We start from the raw sequence: 14,492 nt of genomic DNA on the forward strand, positions 1-14,492 counted from the left end.
ACCTTGGGAGTGAACTTTGGATGTAGTCTAAGTGTGACTTTGTCCAGGGAAGAACACCGTAAAGGAGCAATGCTCTGTCAGAGCCGCTATCTCCTCTTTCGTTCTTGCAGAGGTGATGGCGATTAGGAATGCTGTCTTCATGGAAAGGTGCGTTAAAGAACAAGAGGCCATGGGTTCAAATGGAAGTCTGGTCAGTCCTTTTAACACTAGGTTGAGATCCCATTGTGGGGGTAGGATGTCTGGATTGAGGAAACACATTCACTATGCCTTTGAGAAACCTCTTTGTAGTCAGGTGGGAAAAACTGAGTACCCTTCTATCTGCTGGTAGAAGGTTGCAACTGATGCTCAGTCTACTTTTAGCAAGTAAATAGATTGTCCTGATTTCTTGAGAGTCAACAGATAATCTAGGATTATAGGTAGAGGGGCTATATCTAGCATGACACCTTAGGGCTGGCACCGGATTCAAAATCTAGTCCCCGTCTGTAGGTAGGTACAACAGGTAGCTTCTTTTCTGCTATGTAGTAACACTTTCTGAATGTCCTCAGATCTTCAGTATTCTCAGGTTGGGATGGAAAATGCGCCTCTTGTGCTGTGATAGAAGATAAGGAGTGATTGGAAGAGTCATTGGCGGACATAGTGCCAGCTGTGACAGGTAAGGATACCGTGTCTGTCTGGGACAGGAGAGAGCGATCAGTATGATGTTTGCTTTTTCTCTATTTTCAAGAGAGCTTTCAGTAATAGAGGGAATGGGGGAAAGGTGTAAAGAAAGCCCTTGTCCCACGAGACGAAGAGAGAGTCTTTCATGATGTGCATCCGATCTCTGCTCTGGAGCAGTACTGTAGACATTTTTTGTTCTGGTAACTGGCTAACAAGTTTATTGTTGGTGGCCCCCATTGTCAGAATATGTCATGGAGTATCATCAAATCTCCCATTGGTGGTCATGTGGCAGTTTGTGGCTAAGACTATCCACTGTCGTGTTGTGTGCTCCCGGTACGTAGGCTGCTGATATTGTGATATTGTGGGAACTGCACCAGCTCCATAGCTTTAATGCTTCCAAGCATGGAAAGGGTGATCAGTTGCCTCCTTGTCGGTTTATGTAATATATGCAGACCATATTGTCCATCATGACTTGTGTGTGAGCCTTTGATCAGCAGGAGGAAGTGAGCACACATTTCTGACCACTCAGAGTTCGAGTAGATTGATGTGAAGGCACGTCTCTGATGGAGACCATTTGTCCTGCAGTGTGAGATCGTTGAGATGTATGCCCCATCCTATGACGGATGCACTGATGGTCAGGAGTAACGATGGGGAAAGCCCAACAAAGAGGATTCCCATGCAGTTGTTTATTGGGTCTTTCCACCAATCCAAGGATTGTTTGATCTTGGTGGGCATCAATAGTAGTTTATGTTGTCTCTGTCTGGTCTGTAAACGGAACCGAACCATGCTTGAAGGTATCTCATGTGCAGTCTGGCATGAACGATAACCAATGTGCCCACGGCCATATGCCCCAAAAGTTGGAGGCAGTGTCTGGTTGAAATCTGTGGTCTGGATTGCACTGTCTCTAGAAGCATGGAGAGGCTGAGGAATCTGTGATGTGGGAGGAACGCCTCGCATGAAAGAGTCAAGGTCGGCTCCTATGAATTCTAGCCTCTGTACAAATGTTAATGTTGATTTTTGTGCATTGATTTGAAGGCCCAGATTCCGGAATAGATCCGGTGTGGTATGGGTGTTGGCAAAGGAAAGTACTTTGAGAAGACAATCAGTTAGGTCAGGAAAAATTACGACCCTGTGAGTGTAAATGGGCCACCACTATTGAAAGAACCATGGAGAATATTCTGGGGACCAATGAGAGGCCAAAAGGGAGTGCCAGTAGTGGCCTCGGTCTAGCATAAACCTGAGGTACCATCTGTGACTCGGTATGATTGAGATGTGGAAATATGCATCCTGAAGGTCGAGGACTGAGAACCAGTCTCCTTTTTCTAATGCTGGAATCATTATTGCTAATGTGACCAGCTTGAATTTCTGAGCCTTGACAAATTTGTTGAGTACTCTGAGATCTAGTATGGGTCTCCAACCTCCTTTTTTCTTAGGAATCAGGAAGTAGCAAAAGTAAATGTGCCTCTTCGGTGTGTGGGCACTGGCTCTACAGCTCCTCTCGTAATAGGTTCTTGTGAGAAGAGTCTCTGAAGGAGGACGGGGAAAGGTGTTTGGGGAGGGTGAAATGGACGGAGCACCCATCTCGAATGATCTCCAACAACCACCATTTGCCGAAGCTTATCTACTCTCAGGTGCTGCAAAATGGGGTGAGACAGCATGCAAAGGGAGGGGTGAGGTTTTCCAGGATCAGGTGATGTTGTGGAGAATGTTCTATGGGCACTTTGACCAATCCGTCAAAACTGTTGCTTTGAGGTAGAAGGTTGAGAGGAAATGGGTTGCAAACACAATGATTTCCACCTAGGGAACCTGGACTTCTTCCTCGGAGGTTCATATGACCTCTGAGATAGATATTGTGATGAGTGGGGTTTAAATGATGGCTGAAGGCTATACTTTCTCTTATATCCAATGTGAAGATCCTGAAGGATTGAAGAGTAGCCCTGGAGTCTTTTAAGGTGTGGAGAGAGGTGTCAGTCTTTTCCACAAACAGCTTTGTCCCTTCAAAAGGAAGGGCCTCTACAGTTCTTTGACCCTCACTTGAGAAGCTGGATAGGTGAAACCAAGAATCTCATTTCATCATGATGGCAGTCAAGATGAAACATGCCGCTGTATCAGCTGCATCAAGTGCAGACTGGAGAGATGTTTTAGCCACCAGTTGGATTTCATGGACATTGGCCTTCAATTGTTCCTTACGAGAATCTGGGAGTTGCTCAATAAAGGAGTTCAGTTTTAAGTAATTCTGATAATCGTATTTCACCAGTAAGGCTTGACAGTTTGCAATACAGAACTGGAGAGCAGCTAAGGAGTATGTTTTTCTGCCAAAAAGATCCCGTCACTTCCAGTTTCAGTCATAGGGGGTGGATTTAAAATGGTGTTGGAGGCCCTTTGAGTTGACTGCATCCACTATGATCAAGTGGGAGGCGAGTGGGAGAAGAGAAACTCCATGTCTTTCATCAGCATGCAATACTTTTTCCTTAGCCTGCTTACATGTTGGTGGGACCGACGTGGGGATCTGTCATATGATTTTGGCTGGGTTCAAGAGTGCCTTGCTAATAGGGAGTGTGACACTGCACCCCATAGTCTTAACAGTGATATTATATATATGAGATATGATTATGGCATAATTCTGATGTATTTTATGCAAGATAGGTCATGTGAGATATCATTGGAAGGGTTATGATTTAGTGAATATGATTATCCTATTTGTATGCATGTATACTTTTTGTATCTGAAGTTAAGAATATTGACAATGTATCTGTATTACAATTGTATTTACACCTGGGGAACGCCCACTAGGCAAAAGTCAGTCTAGATGGCTGGCTGGGAAGGGCCCATTCAACCCAATGAACCATTAGGGAGAACAATAGGCCTGAGAAGATCTTATCTCCCACCTGAGGATCTTCCTGAGGACACAGTAAACAGCCTCTGACTCAGGGCTGCCATGACACTATTGGGTCATGTGACCAAGTCACCTGGTACTGGACTCCATCTTGGAATACCAAAGTTTTTCCATTGACTGGAGTGAGAACGAAGTTTGGAGACAAAGGGCTCCTGCCATATGCAAAAGCTATTTAAGACAGGAGAGTGACATCATTGTGGTTCTTCACTAACTCCCCACCCAAAGAGACTCTGGGAAACATCTGAGGAACAAAGACTGAACTGCGGGAGGAAGTGTTGGACCCAGGCTAAACAGGATTTTAGTCTGTGAAAGGAATACTTGGGGTTTTTAAGTTGTAAGCAAGTGCATCTGGCCCCTTAAGAATCTCTGAGGCGTGCTTGAATCATTTAGGGTGAGAATATGCTACTTATATCCAATCTCTTTAGTATATTAAGCATAGATTGTGTTTCTATTTGCTAGATAATCTGCTTTGATCTGTTTGTATCCCTTATAATTCACTTAAAAGCCTATCTTTTGTAGTTAATATATTTGGTTTTGATTTATCACAAACCACTGTGTGGGAGTCATAACTTGAAGCAAAAAGCTGTTGTATATTTCCTCTCCACATTGAGGGAGGGAGCAAATTTCATGAGCTTACGGTGTACAGATCTCTGTGCAGCATAAGACAGTATAATTTTGGGTTTACACTCCAGAGTGGGGGTGCACTTGAGCAGCTGAGCAGTTCCTTAGCTGTAGCCTCCTCATGCAGAGCTGATCACAGCGGTCTGTATGTACTGCAACTGGGTGTGTCCTACCTGTACGTATGCTGGAATCTGGGAGAGGGCATGGCAGGCTGGCCAAAGCAGTACAGTGTAAAGGGAGCCCAGTCTGGTGGGTCAAGGGGGGGCTCTGTGGTACCCCAGTTCCAGGGGCACCCCTAGGGAAACCCTACTCTGGAAGAGGCAGAAGAATGTAAAATGTCCACTAGCTTCTGGTGTGACTCAGAGATCATTTTCAGCTCAATCAGGACTCATTGTGGGAACCAATGGCCCTTTTCTTAGAGGCCTAACATTAGTGGCTCATGGACATCTACTTGGGCTCACCTCCCTTTGAAGTAGACGGTTGTAATGAGATTTCTCACTGACTGGGGGACCACTGAAGGGCTGCCTCGATGAGTAGGACTTTGAGCCTCAGTTCTCTTTCTTTTCTGGATCTGGGCTTCAGTTGCTGGACCAAACCACATTTCTGTTGGATGTGTTTCTCTCCCAGGCAACAGTAACACTGAGTGTCCATCAGTCACTGGGATAGATTCCTTGCAACCGAGACACTTCTTGAAGCCCAGAGAGCCAGGCTCTGTCCAGGGGGGTCCCCTGACAGGGGGATGAAGAAAGAACCAAGTCCTACCCCCTTCCCCCCCCCCCTTTTTTTTTTAAGGCAGCAGCCAAATAAAAGATAAATGAAGAAAAGAAAAAGAAGCTTCAAATGTAGCTAACAGTTAACAATTCTAAAGAGGTTACCAATCTGCTAACGAACAGCTAAAGCATTGTCTCTAGCCAGGAGCAATGGAGACTGAGGAGGGTTTGCCAATGAACCCTGGCTAATCTCATGGCAGAGCCCGGGGAACAGCGCATGCACAGGCTGGACGGACTCTGCTACCGAACTTCTCCAACCAGCAGCAGAGGGATGGACACACACCTACAGTGGAGCACCCACAGTGATACTACTACTCGAAGAATGGGGACTAAACGAGCCTCTCAACCCCAGAGGCGGTGTCTCCAGGCCAGGGTTGAGGCATATGAGTAGGGCAATGTGGAAAAAGCTTGCATATGAACTTTTGTTCTGTGGTTCAATATAGCACTTCAGTCTTTTCCAATTATTAATTTTAAAATAATTTAAAGATAAAATGAATATATCTTTCCCTATAAGTATGAAGGAAAAGAAGTGGCCTAAGAGTGGAATAAAGGCACAGGTGTTCCAGAGAGTCTTATTAACCTTCCAGACTCAAATATTAAGTTCCACAGCCTTGAGATTCAAGAGAGTTGACAACTAGCCACAGGTAACCACTATCAACCAGCAGGCAAATTACATATGTGGATCACCAGAGAAAACCAGGTGTTTTTGATCCTGTAATAGACTGGGGCCAAATCAATTGTGTCTGTTTCTTGACATATGGTGTTACAGATTTTCCCAGAGTCTTAAAAGATAGGCAATTATTTTGTCCATAAAGATACCTGACTTTTGTGCTGGATTATATACCAAGATTTGATATGCAAATATAGCCTAGAAATTATCACCTAATTCCCTTATCTGATAATTTTACTGTGTCCAAGGCATTCATGAATGAAAAGCACTAAACAAATCAGACAGAAAAGGTGAAATGTAAACTTTTTATTAAAAACAATATACATTGAATCACATAGGACAGTTTAAATAGATTAAATTTAATTGAATGAAATATTTTGTCACTACTTTTAAAATTTTCTACTAAGGATATAGGATACATATTAGACTATTAACTCACACATACTTAGGTTTTTCTTCTGGAAATGACATTTCTGTTGTAAAATATTAAATAAAACACAATGTTAAGTTCTTGACAAATGCAATGACGACTCAGGTATCTGTTCTTGAAATAAAAAACAAAACACCAGTGCGGCCGCTGGACATTATGAAAACAGATTGTTTTGTTTAGATACCACGAATAACTATACTGTAATAACCCAATGACTCAACATCATGAAAAAGGCAAATGAATACTGGTGCTATTTTCATTAGTAGAATATAAGAAATAATATTTTGCATCAGTGGTTAGCAGATTTCCATGATAGCCTCTTAATCTCATAGGAGTCCTGATGATTTGTATAATTATGTCCCTTTGTAAAAGTAGTTAAATCATACATATTTAGTGGACCTGGACTTTCATGGATCTAGTCTTAGAATCAGAACCCAATTCCTGAACATGACACTCCTAAAACGAAACACGTGGTATTTATGTTGTATATCTACTATTTAATTAGAATTACCTTAGCAGCAGCAGCCAAAGCCTCTTTACTTCTATTCTGTTGTTCCTCCAAACATTTTTCCAGTGCTTCCTGCCAATATGTAAAATAAAGTTGTAACACCGCATATGAGGAGTGGGTAGAAATTGGTTCAAACACTCAAAATATTTAGAACCTGATCCCACTCCCATTAAAGTAAATAGCAAAGCTCCTATTGACTTCTGTAGTGTAGGATCAAGCACTTGATGTACTCAAAGCATTACCTTATGTTTCTGTGATTGTTGCATCAAAGCTTCTTCTACTTTTTGTGCTAACACTTCTTTCTCTGTATCCAGCATATCAAGAAGTCTCTGATGCTATAAGAGAAAATAATCTTATTATTGCAACCTTAGCCTCGTAGTACCACAAGAAAAAGGAGTTGATGAAACACTTAACTAGACATGAATTTTGCGTATATGACCAGTGGAAAAGCTAGAACTGGTTAAACTACATACAGGTAAGTTCCTTAATACCAGCAGCAATGAAGGGCACTACGAGTAACATGAAATATATCTGATAAATTAATAATTTTCTATTATTTTTCCTCAAACTTATGTACACAAAATAAAATAAAAATTATATTAATAAGTTGGGTTATGCCACCCAGATAATAATTATTCTTACAAAACCTATGAACATAGCCATGGCAAAATTACTTAATGCGTATTTATTTAAATACATATGTAGAATTTAACAAAATGTGGATATGCTAACTTTAATTTGAATATAAATCTATGTGAAAGAGAGCAACTATAAATGCTCATATCTATACAACCAATTTAGACCCCATACAGTTTTAAGGTCAGAAGATGAGAGCAAAAATTGCTGCTTTATTCCAATTTTCTTGTAATTTAAAACATTTTTCAAGGAGACAGGGAATGCTGACAATAAGTGACCAAGTACTTTATGTCTGCTTATATAATCTGTCATCACTGTTTCTTATTATAATCCTTTCATCTATGTTTTTCAAGAAACCAAGTAAAGCATGCACAAGACGTGGTTTGCCTTTTAAAAAGTCTGAGCTGTGATGAAAATCTAAAAGTTATTAATGGAAAATATTGATGCCACGTGTATTTGTCAAGACAACTGGCTAGTAAATCAGTAAACCTAAGCACATGCTGTTTAAGTGACGATTATAGTAACTTGAAATCACATGTACAGTATCAGTAAAAAATAACATTTCATAAGACCAAAACAAATACATGAAATAAATTTATAACAATGTACTAGTTAAAAATATACTGACTATAAAGCCCTCACCTTGCAAACACATAAGCACAAGCTTACCTTTAAGCATGGATAGTCCTAAATATATAACTCTACAGCAGGGGTGGGCAAACTTTTTGGCCTGAAGGCCACATTGGGGTTGTGAAACAGTATGGAGGGCCTATCCCACTTCCTGCCCCCGTCTGCTCCCCTCAGAACACCTGACCGCCCCTTCCCAGGAGCGCCCCCCATCCAACCCCCCCATCTCCCTGTTCCCTGACTGCCCCGCCCCCTATCCACACCCCTGCTCCCTGACAGGTCCGCCCGACCCATCCAACCCCCTCCACTCCTTGTCCCCTGTCAGGGTTCCTTCCCCACTCTGAACTCTAGGGTACAGATGTGGGGACCCGCATGAAAGACCCCCTAAGCTTATTCTTTCCAGTTTAGGTTAAAAACTTCCCTAAAGTACAAACTTTGCCTTGTCCTTGAACAGTGCGCTGCCACCACCAAGCGTTTTAAACAAAGAATCAGGGAAAGAGACCACTTGGAGACGTCTTCCCCCAAAATATCCCCCCAAGCCCTACACACCCCCTTTCCTGGGGAGGCTTGAGAATAATATCCTAACCAATTGGTTACAAAATCATCAAAGACCCAAACCCCTGGATCTTGGAACAATGGAAAAAATCAGTCAGTTTCTTAAAAGAAGGATTTTATTAAAAAAGAAAGGTACAAATCATTTCTGTAAAATCAGGATTGAAAATACTTTACAGGGTATTCAGATTCAAAACACAGAGGATTCCCCTCTGGGCAAAACCTTAAAGTTACAGAAATCAGGAATAAACCTCCCTCTTAACACAGGAAAAATTCACATAAAACAAAAGAAACTAATCCGCCTTGCCTGTCTTACCTATACTGGTTGCAATATTGGAGACTTGGATTAGGATGGGTTAGAGAAGATGGATTTCTGTCCGGCCTCTCTCAGTCCCAAGAGAGAACTACCACGTAAATGAAGAGCATAAACAAAAGCCTTCCCCTCCCCAAGATTTGAAAGTATCTTGTCCCCTATTGGTCCTTTGGGTCAGGTGCCAGCCAGGTTAGCTGAGCTTCTTAACCCTTTACAGGAAACAGGATGTTGCCTCTGGCCAGGAGAGATTTTACAGCACTGTATACAGAAAGGTGATTACCCTTCCCTTTATATTTATGACATCCTCTGACCGCCCCCTCCCAGGACCCCCAGCCCTAACTGCCTCCCCAGGACCCCACCCCCATCCAACCCCCCCTGCTCCCTGTCTCCTGACAGCCCTCCCCCCCAACTTCCACCCCATCTGCCCCCCCCGGGACCTCCTGCCCTTTATTCAACACCCCCACCCCCTTTCCATGCCCCTCAGAGCGGCAGGACAGGCTTATGGGAGGTGGGTGGGTGCAAGTTGTGCTGCTGGTGTGGCTGCGGGGAAGAGGGAACAGCGGGGGAGGGGCCGGGGGCTACCCTCCCCCAGGGGGCGGGCAGGACGTTCCCACGGGCCGGATGTGGCCTGCAGGCTGTAGTTTGCCCACCTCTGATCTACAGCATAAAATCTACTAATGTTTTATTTATGAGTTTGTCTAATACCAGCATGAAATCTATTATCAAGCTGCAATGGTATTATGAGACATTTTTATATATGAAGAAGAGAATACAAAAATGTAGACTGCTTTATAAAACAAAGTAAAATGCAATTTCTGTACCACAAACATTCAAGAAGGCATTTCTTTGTGAACTTACTTAAAACGGTTCTTTCTGAATGGAGCAGACATATTTAAATGAAAAACACCTGTCCTAGCAGTGAAATTCACATAAAAATTAAACTTAATTTATAGAATCATAAAAATGTAGGACCAGAAGGGACTCAAATGGTCATCTAGTCCAGTCACCTGAACAGAGACAGGATTACATACTATCTGGACCATCCCTGACAGATATTTTTCTAATCCGTTATTTAAAACCTCCAATTACAGAGATTTCACAACCTCCCTATGTAATTTATAGATTTATGATGTGTATTCTAACTTTCACTGCCGGGTCATATTTTCAGATATTAACCTTCATGGTCAGGCTGTCTTAAAATATCACTTTTTATTTTTTCCAACAACCAATGCTCAGTATTCAAAATGAAACAATAAGTAGATTTTGTTTATTAGTGTGATGGGGTACACAAACACCAGCCTGGATGACAACGGGTTAAGGAGCTGCTCTGGGCTCAGCCAGCACTGCCCTGCCACACCTGCAAGAGATGTACGGATAAGAGGAGGAATAAAAGGGAGTAGAACAGCTCACTTGTGGGAAGGCCAGGGAAAAGATAGGACCTTTACCTTGTAGCTGCTGAGGAAAAGCCTGAGGGAGAGCAAGATCTTCCCCATCAGCAACTATCTGAAGGTCCCTCTTGGGAGGAAGGTAGGACCTGCTTCTGATAGACCCAAAGAGGAAGGCATTTTCCCTTTCCACATATTAACCCAGGTTATTTGTGTTGTTTCCCCATGTTTTGTTTATGGATTACCCCTGAAGGGGACAAAGTTGGAACTGACCTGGTTGGAAGGCCAAGGCCTGAGAGGATGCAACCCCCACCCCTAGGTGTAGAGAGCACAGCATGCCCAGCCACAAAGAAGTGCCAAGGGGTGAGCTGATCCCCTCCATTCTTTTCTGGTACAGATTGCAAGCTTTGGACAATGGCTTGGTGGTGGGAAGTGGCACAACAAAGGCAGCCTTAAGGAACTCCTGGGTGTCAGACCCTTTTGTCACTCTATCAGGGCCCTGGGCTGGAGCCCAGTGGAGTGGGGGCGCCTGGGCTCCTCTACAAAAAGCCCCCTTCTGCAGGTCCAAGTGCCTATGCCCCGACCACTTAGAAACACTGCCCCACAAACAAAAACCATTTGACAATCTGCTTTATGCTTCCTTAGTTAATTGACTACAGTGGGACTGAAAATAAGTCTTTTTTATGTCCCCTAACCTGCCCAAGATGAACATCTGTCAGTCTGAGTTCATTTAAAAGAACATCTATTGGTGCAAAAAGGACCTAGACATACATGCAGATACTGACCCAAATATAGGGCATGAATCAAAGCCCACTGAAGTCAATGGAAAGACCCTCATTGACTTCAGTGAGCTTCTGATCAGATCCATATGGAAGACTTTCTTGGATACATCAGTCAATGGAGGAAACAACCTCTGATTCATATAATATATACTCTATATAGAATGGCAAAATTCATTCTTCTAGATGATAATCTCTATGACAGCATTAAAATCTTAGATAGTTAATTACTCTTTGGCACCAACTGTCATGTTTCAAATACAGAAATGCCACAGGTTTTTCTAACAGCATCACACTGGACCCAAATACATAGAATGTTAAAAAGAAAACCCACAAAATTCTATTAAAATTCCTTTGAAATGATACTGAAGTATGCATTGATTCAATTCACTGTATGAGAATTGGAATTTATTGTTTAGAAAACAGTTCCAGGATTACAATCATGCAAGATACCAAAAGAGAAAATAAGGGCAACTTGCAAGATGCTGATCCTAGAGATGATCTCTGAAAACTAACAACTTTTTCCCCCCACAATTAATCCTTATAGTTTTCAGTTTGTTACTACCCTGAATTGCTAGTGATTGGCTACTACAGTGACAGGTGGTTTAAAAATACCCACACAGATTTAAAAATTCCACCAATTCTCATAAATAAAGAAAACCAATCTACCTAATAAGAGAGATTAAACCATGAATGTAAAAAGCTATTGCTCACATGACTTACAATCTTTGATTACAGTAACTGTCTGCCAGTAGCTGGGACTGGACAACAGGGTTGGATCATTCTATATTTGTCCTATTCTGTTCATTCCCTCTGAAGCATCTGGCACTGGCCACTGTTGGAAGACAGGATACTGGGCTAGATGGACCATTGGTCTGACCCAGTATGGCCATTCTTATATTCTTATAATTCTATGGAATTCCTGTAAAGTTGGTAAACTTTGGGGACTTCTGTTGAACATTATTTTTCTCTCCAGGTATAAAACACTTTTAAAAAAATCATTATCAATCTTTTGTGAATATAACACTGTGCGGATAATTTTGTACATTAACTTGTCTATATAGTGGAAATAAACACATTACTTTTCGGTATGTACTTGGCATTCTTTCAATATGCAGATTAATGACTGATAGATTTCACTGAGACTTTATCCAATACATTATAAATAGAATATTTTTTAAAAATCCCAAAATATTTACATAAGAAATATATCATAACTTTGCCAAGGCCAGACACTTCTTGTGAATAACTTAGCATGTCATAGAATCATAGAACAACAGGGTTGGAAGGGACCTCAGGAGGTCATCTAGTCCAACCCGCAACTAAATCATCCCAGCCAGGGATTTGTCAAGCCTGACCTTAAAAACCTCCAAGGAAGGAGGTTCCACCACCTCCCTAGGTAACCCATTCCAGTGCTTCACCACCCTCCTAGTGAAAAAGTTTTTCCTAACATCCAACCTAAACCTTCTCCCACTGCAACTTGAGACCATTATTCCTTCTTCTGTCACCTTCTACCACTGAGAACAGTCTAGATCCATCCTCTTTAGAACCCCCTTTCAGCTAGTTGAAAGCAGCTATCAATTTCCCCCTCATTCTTCTCTTCTGCAGACTAAATAATACGAGTTCCCTCAGTCTCTCCTCATAAGTCATGTGCTCCAGGCCCCTTATAATTTTTGTTGCCCTCCGCTGGGCTCTTTCCAATTTTTCCACATCCTTCTTTCCTATTAATGTCCTTTCCTATTATAATGTAAATGTTTATTCATGTGAAATAATCCTTCCATAAAAGGATACCTTCATATTTGAACTTCCAGAAGTTCAAAGATCATCACAAATGTTGCAACAGCTGTCTATACAACCTGGGAAAGCACATTCTCTTGTATTAGAGCTAGAGAAATACCTTGCCGAACTGTTTATTTGGCTTCAATGTTTACAGTCAGCCAACTAGTTTTCTTTTTCAGGGTAGAAAGAATTTTCAGCTATTAAATTACATAAATTATTTGAAGAGAAATAAGTAATTGGGAAAGGGTTTACAGAATAAAATACAGCATATTCTCTTTCTCTGAAGTAGGTCTTGAGGCCACAGACCTTACATTTCATAATGAGGGTGTATATAATAAAAAGGATCAATATAACAGATTTAATGGAATTAAGGAGAGAGATTACTAAACAATAGCTATTATTCTTTGAGAGTCACCTTCATGTCTTCACTTTAGTGGAATATGTCAGCATGGGTATCAAACTGTGGAACTACCTTGAAAGCTGTGACTGCTGGGAGGTGCAAGAACGCCGTCATGTAAGGGTGATGTCATTACCCTACTCTATAAAAGGGAGTGCATCTCCCAACCACCTTGGTTCTTTTTCCCCCGAAGCACAACATCCTGATACTATATAGAATTCAAAGATATAGGGGATGGTGGGTGGGTGGTGTGAATACATAGAAGTGATGCTCAAAGAACAGTTCCTGGTAAGTAATCTCTCTTTCTTCTTTGCATTCCCACCCTTAGGAGATTAGTCAGAAGAGCTCTACCAGAAGGACAGTGAGCAAGGAATTCTTAGCTAAATATGGAGTGTAGCAAGGCTGTCCAAATCTGAGCATCAAAATGCAATGCTAAATACAAGTAGTACTGAAAGGGTGCACATAAATCCAAGTTACTGCTTTGCAAATCTCCACCAGGGGCTTGGGCATGCTGATCCTGCGGTGGCACTTGAGGGATGAATTTTTAAACCAGGGGATACTGCTTTCCAAGCTAAAATGCAACAGTGTTTGAAACATTTACTAATCCAGGGTGAAATTCTGTGTTTAATGAGTTTTCTGTGGCATTTATTCTCATATGCTACAAATAACCTATTAGATCATCTACACAGAGCTTGGGTTTGTTTGTTTTTTGTTGTTGTTTTTTTTAAAGATAAAAGCAGGATGGGTGCCCTCTTTATCTCTAGGCTATAGAGGCATGCTTCCCCTGTGTGGCAATGGTGCCTGGGGAATAACAAACAGGGAGAGAAATATACTGGGATAGGTGGAAATCTCAAATCACCTTATGTATCAAGTTGGGACTGGGCCCCATGGTGACTTTGACCTTGGAGACTATAGTTTAAAGGTGGAGGGGCCAGCAAATATTAAGCAGATGTAATTGTTATGGCAAAAGCCTTTATAATTGATAAACGTTTTGGAAAGGTCTGTGCAAGATCCACATAAAGAGGGCTCATCAGCTTTGTTAAGAAAAGACTTCGGTTCCATCATGTCAGCAGCTTCCTAATGGCTGGACTGCAATTGCCAGTCCCTCCAGGAACCTGAAGACTGTAGGGTGAAAGAAGATGAGTTTGCCCTTAATGTAATTATGATAAGTAAATATTGTTGTGATATGACCCTTTAGCCCGGCTAAGATTAAGCCCTCTGTCTTAAAATGTAGAAGGTACTTTAGGACTCCAAGGACTCCAGGTCGAGATGGAGTGAGTCGATTACCAGTGGCCCAGATACCACACTTTCCATTTTTGTTCAGCATGGAGCTCCAACTGGTTTGATGGAAGATGTACTGAACACTCAGAGCAGAAATGGTCCACATTAGTTAGCACGTTATCCTCCTTCATGCTGCAAGATGGAGTGCCTCTAGGTTGGAATGCAGAACTGTCCCTACCTGTTGACACAGG

The 14,492-nt window shown here is 41.9% G+C and overlaps 1 protein-coding gene across 7 annotated transcripts in view; it reads right to left on the bottom strand.

The window, feature by feature from the left end:
- Positions 1 to 14,492, bottom strand: part of CCDC91 (coiled-coil domain containing 91) — a 335,516-nt gene that overhangs the window by 105,364 nt on the left and 215,660 nt on the right. For all 7 annotated transcript variants that reach the window (XM_048824193.2, XM_048824157.2, XM_075121017.1 and 4 more), the window contains 2 exons: positions 6,795 to 6,887; positions 6,556 to 6,624 (listed from right to left, as the gene is read on the bottom strand). In XM_048824193.2, the coding sequence (XP_048680150.2) occupies positions 6,556 to 6,624; positions 6,795 to 6,887 (162 nt within the window). The remainder of the gene's footprint in view (positions 1 to 6,555; positions 6,625 to 6,794; positions 6,888 to 14,492) is intronic.

The sequence above is a fragment of the Caretta caretta genome, chromosome 1 (genome assembly GCF_965140235.1).
Source record: "Caretta caretta isolate rCarCar2 chromosome 1, rCarCar1.hap1, whole genome shotgun sequence".
Classification (NCBI taxonomy): Eukaryota; Metazoa; Chordata; order Testudines; family Cheloniidae; genus Caretta; species Caretta caretta.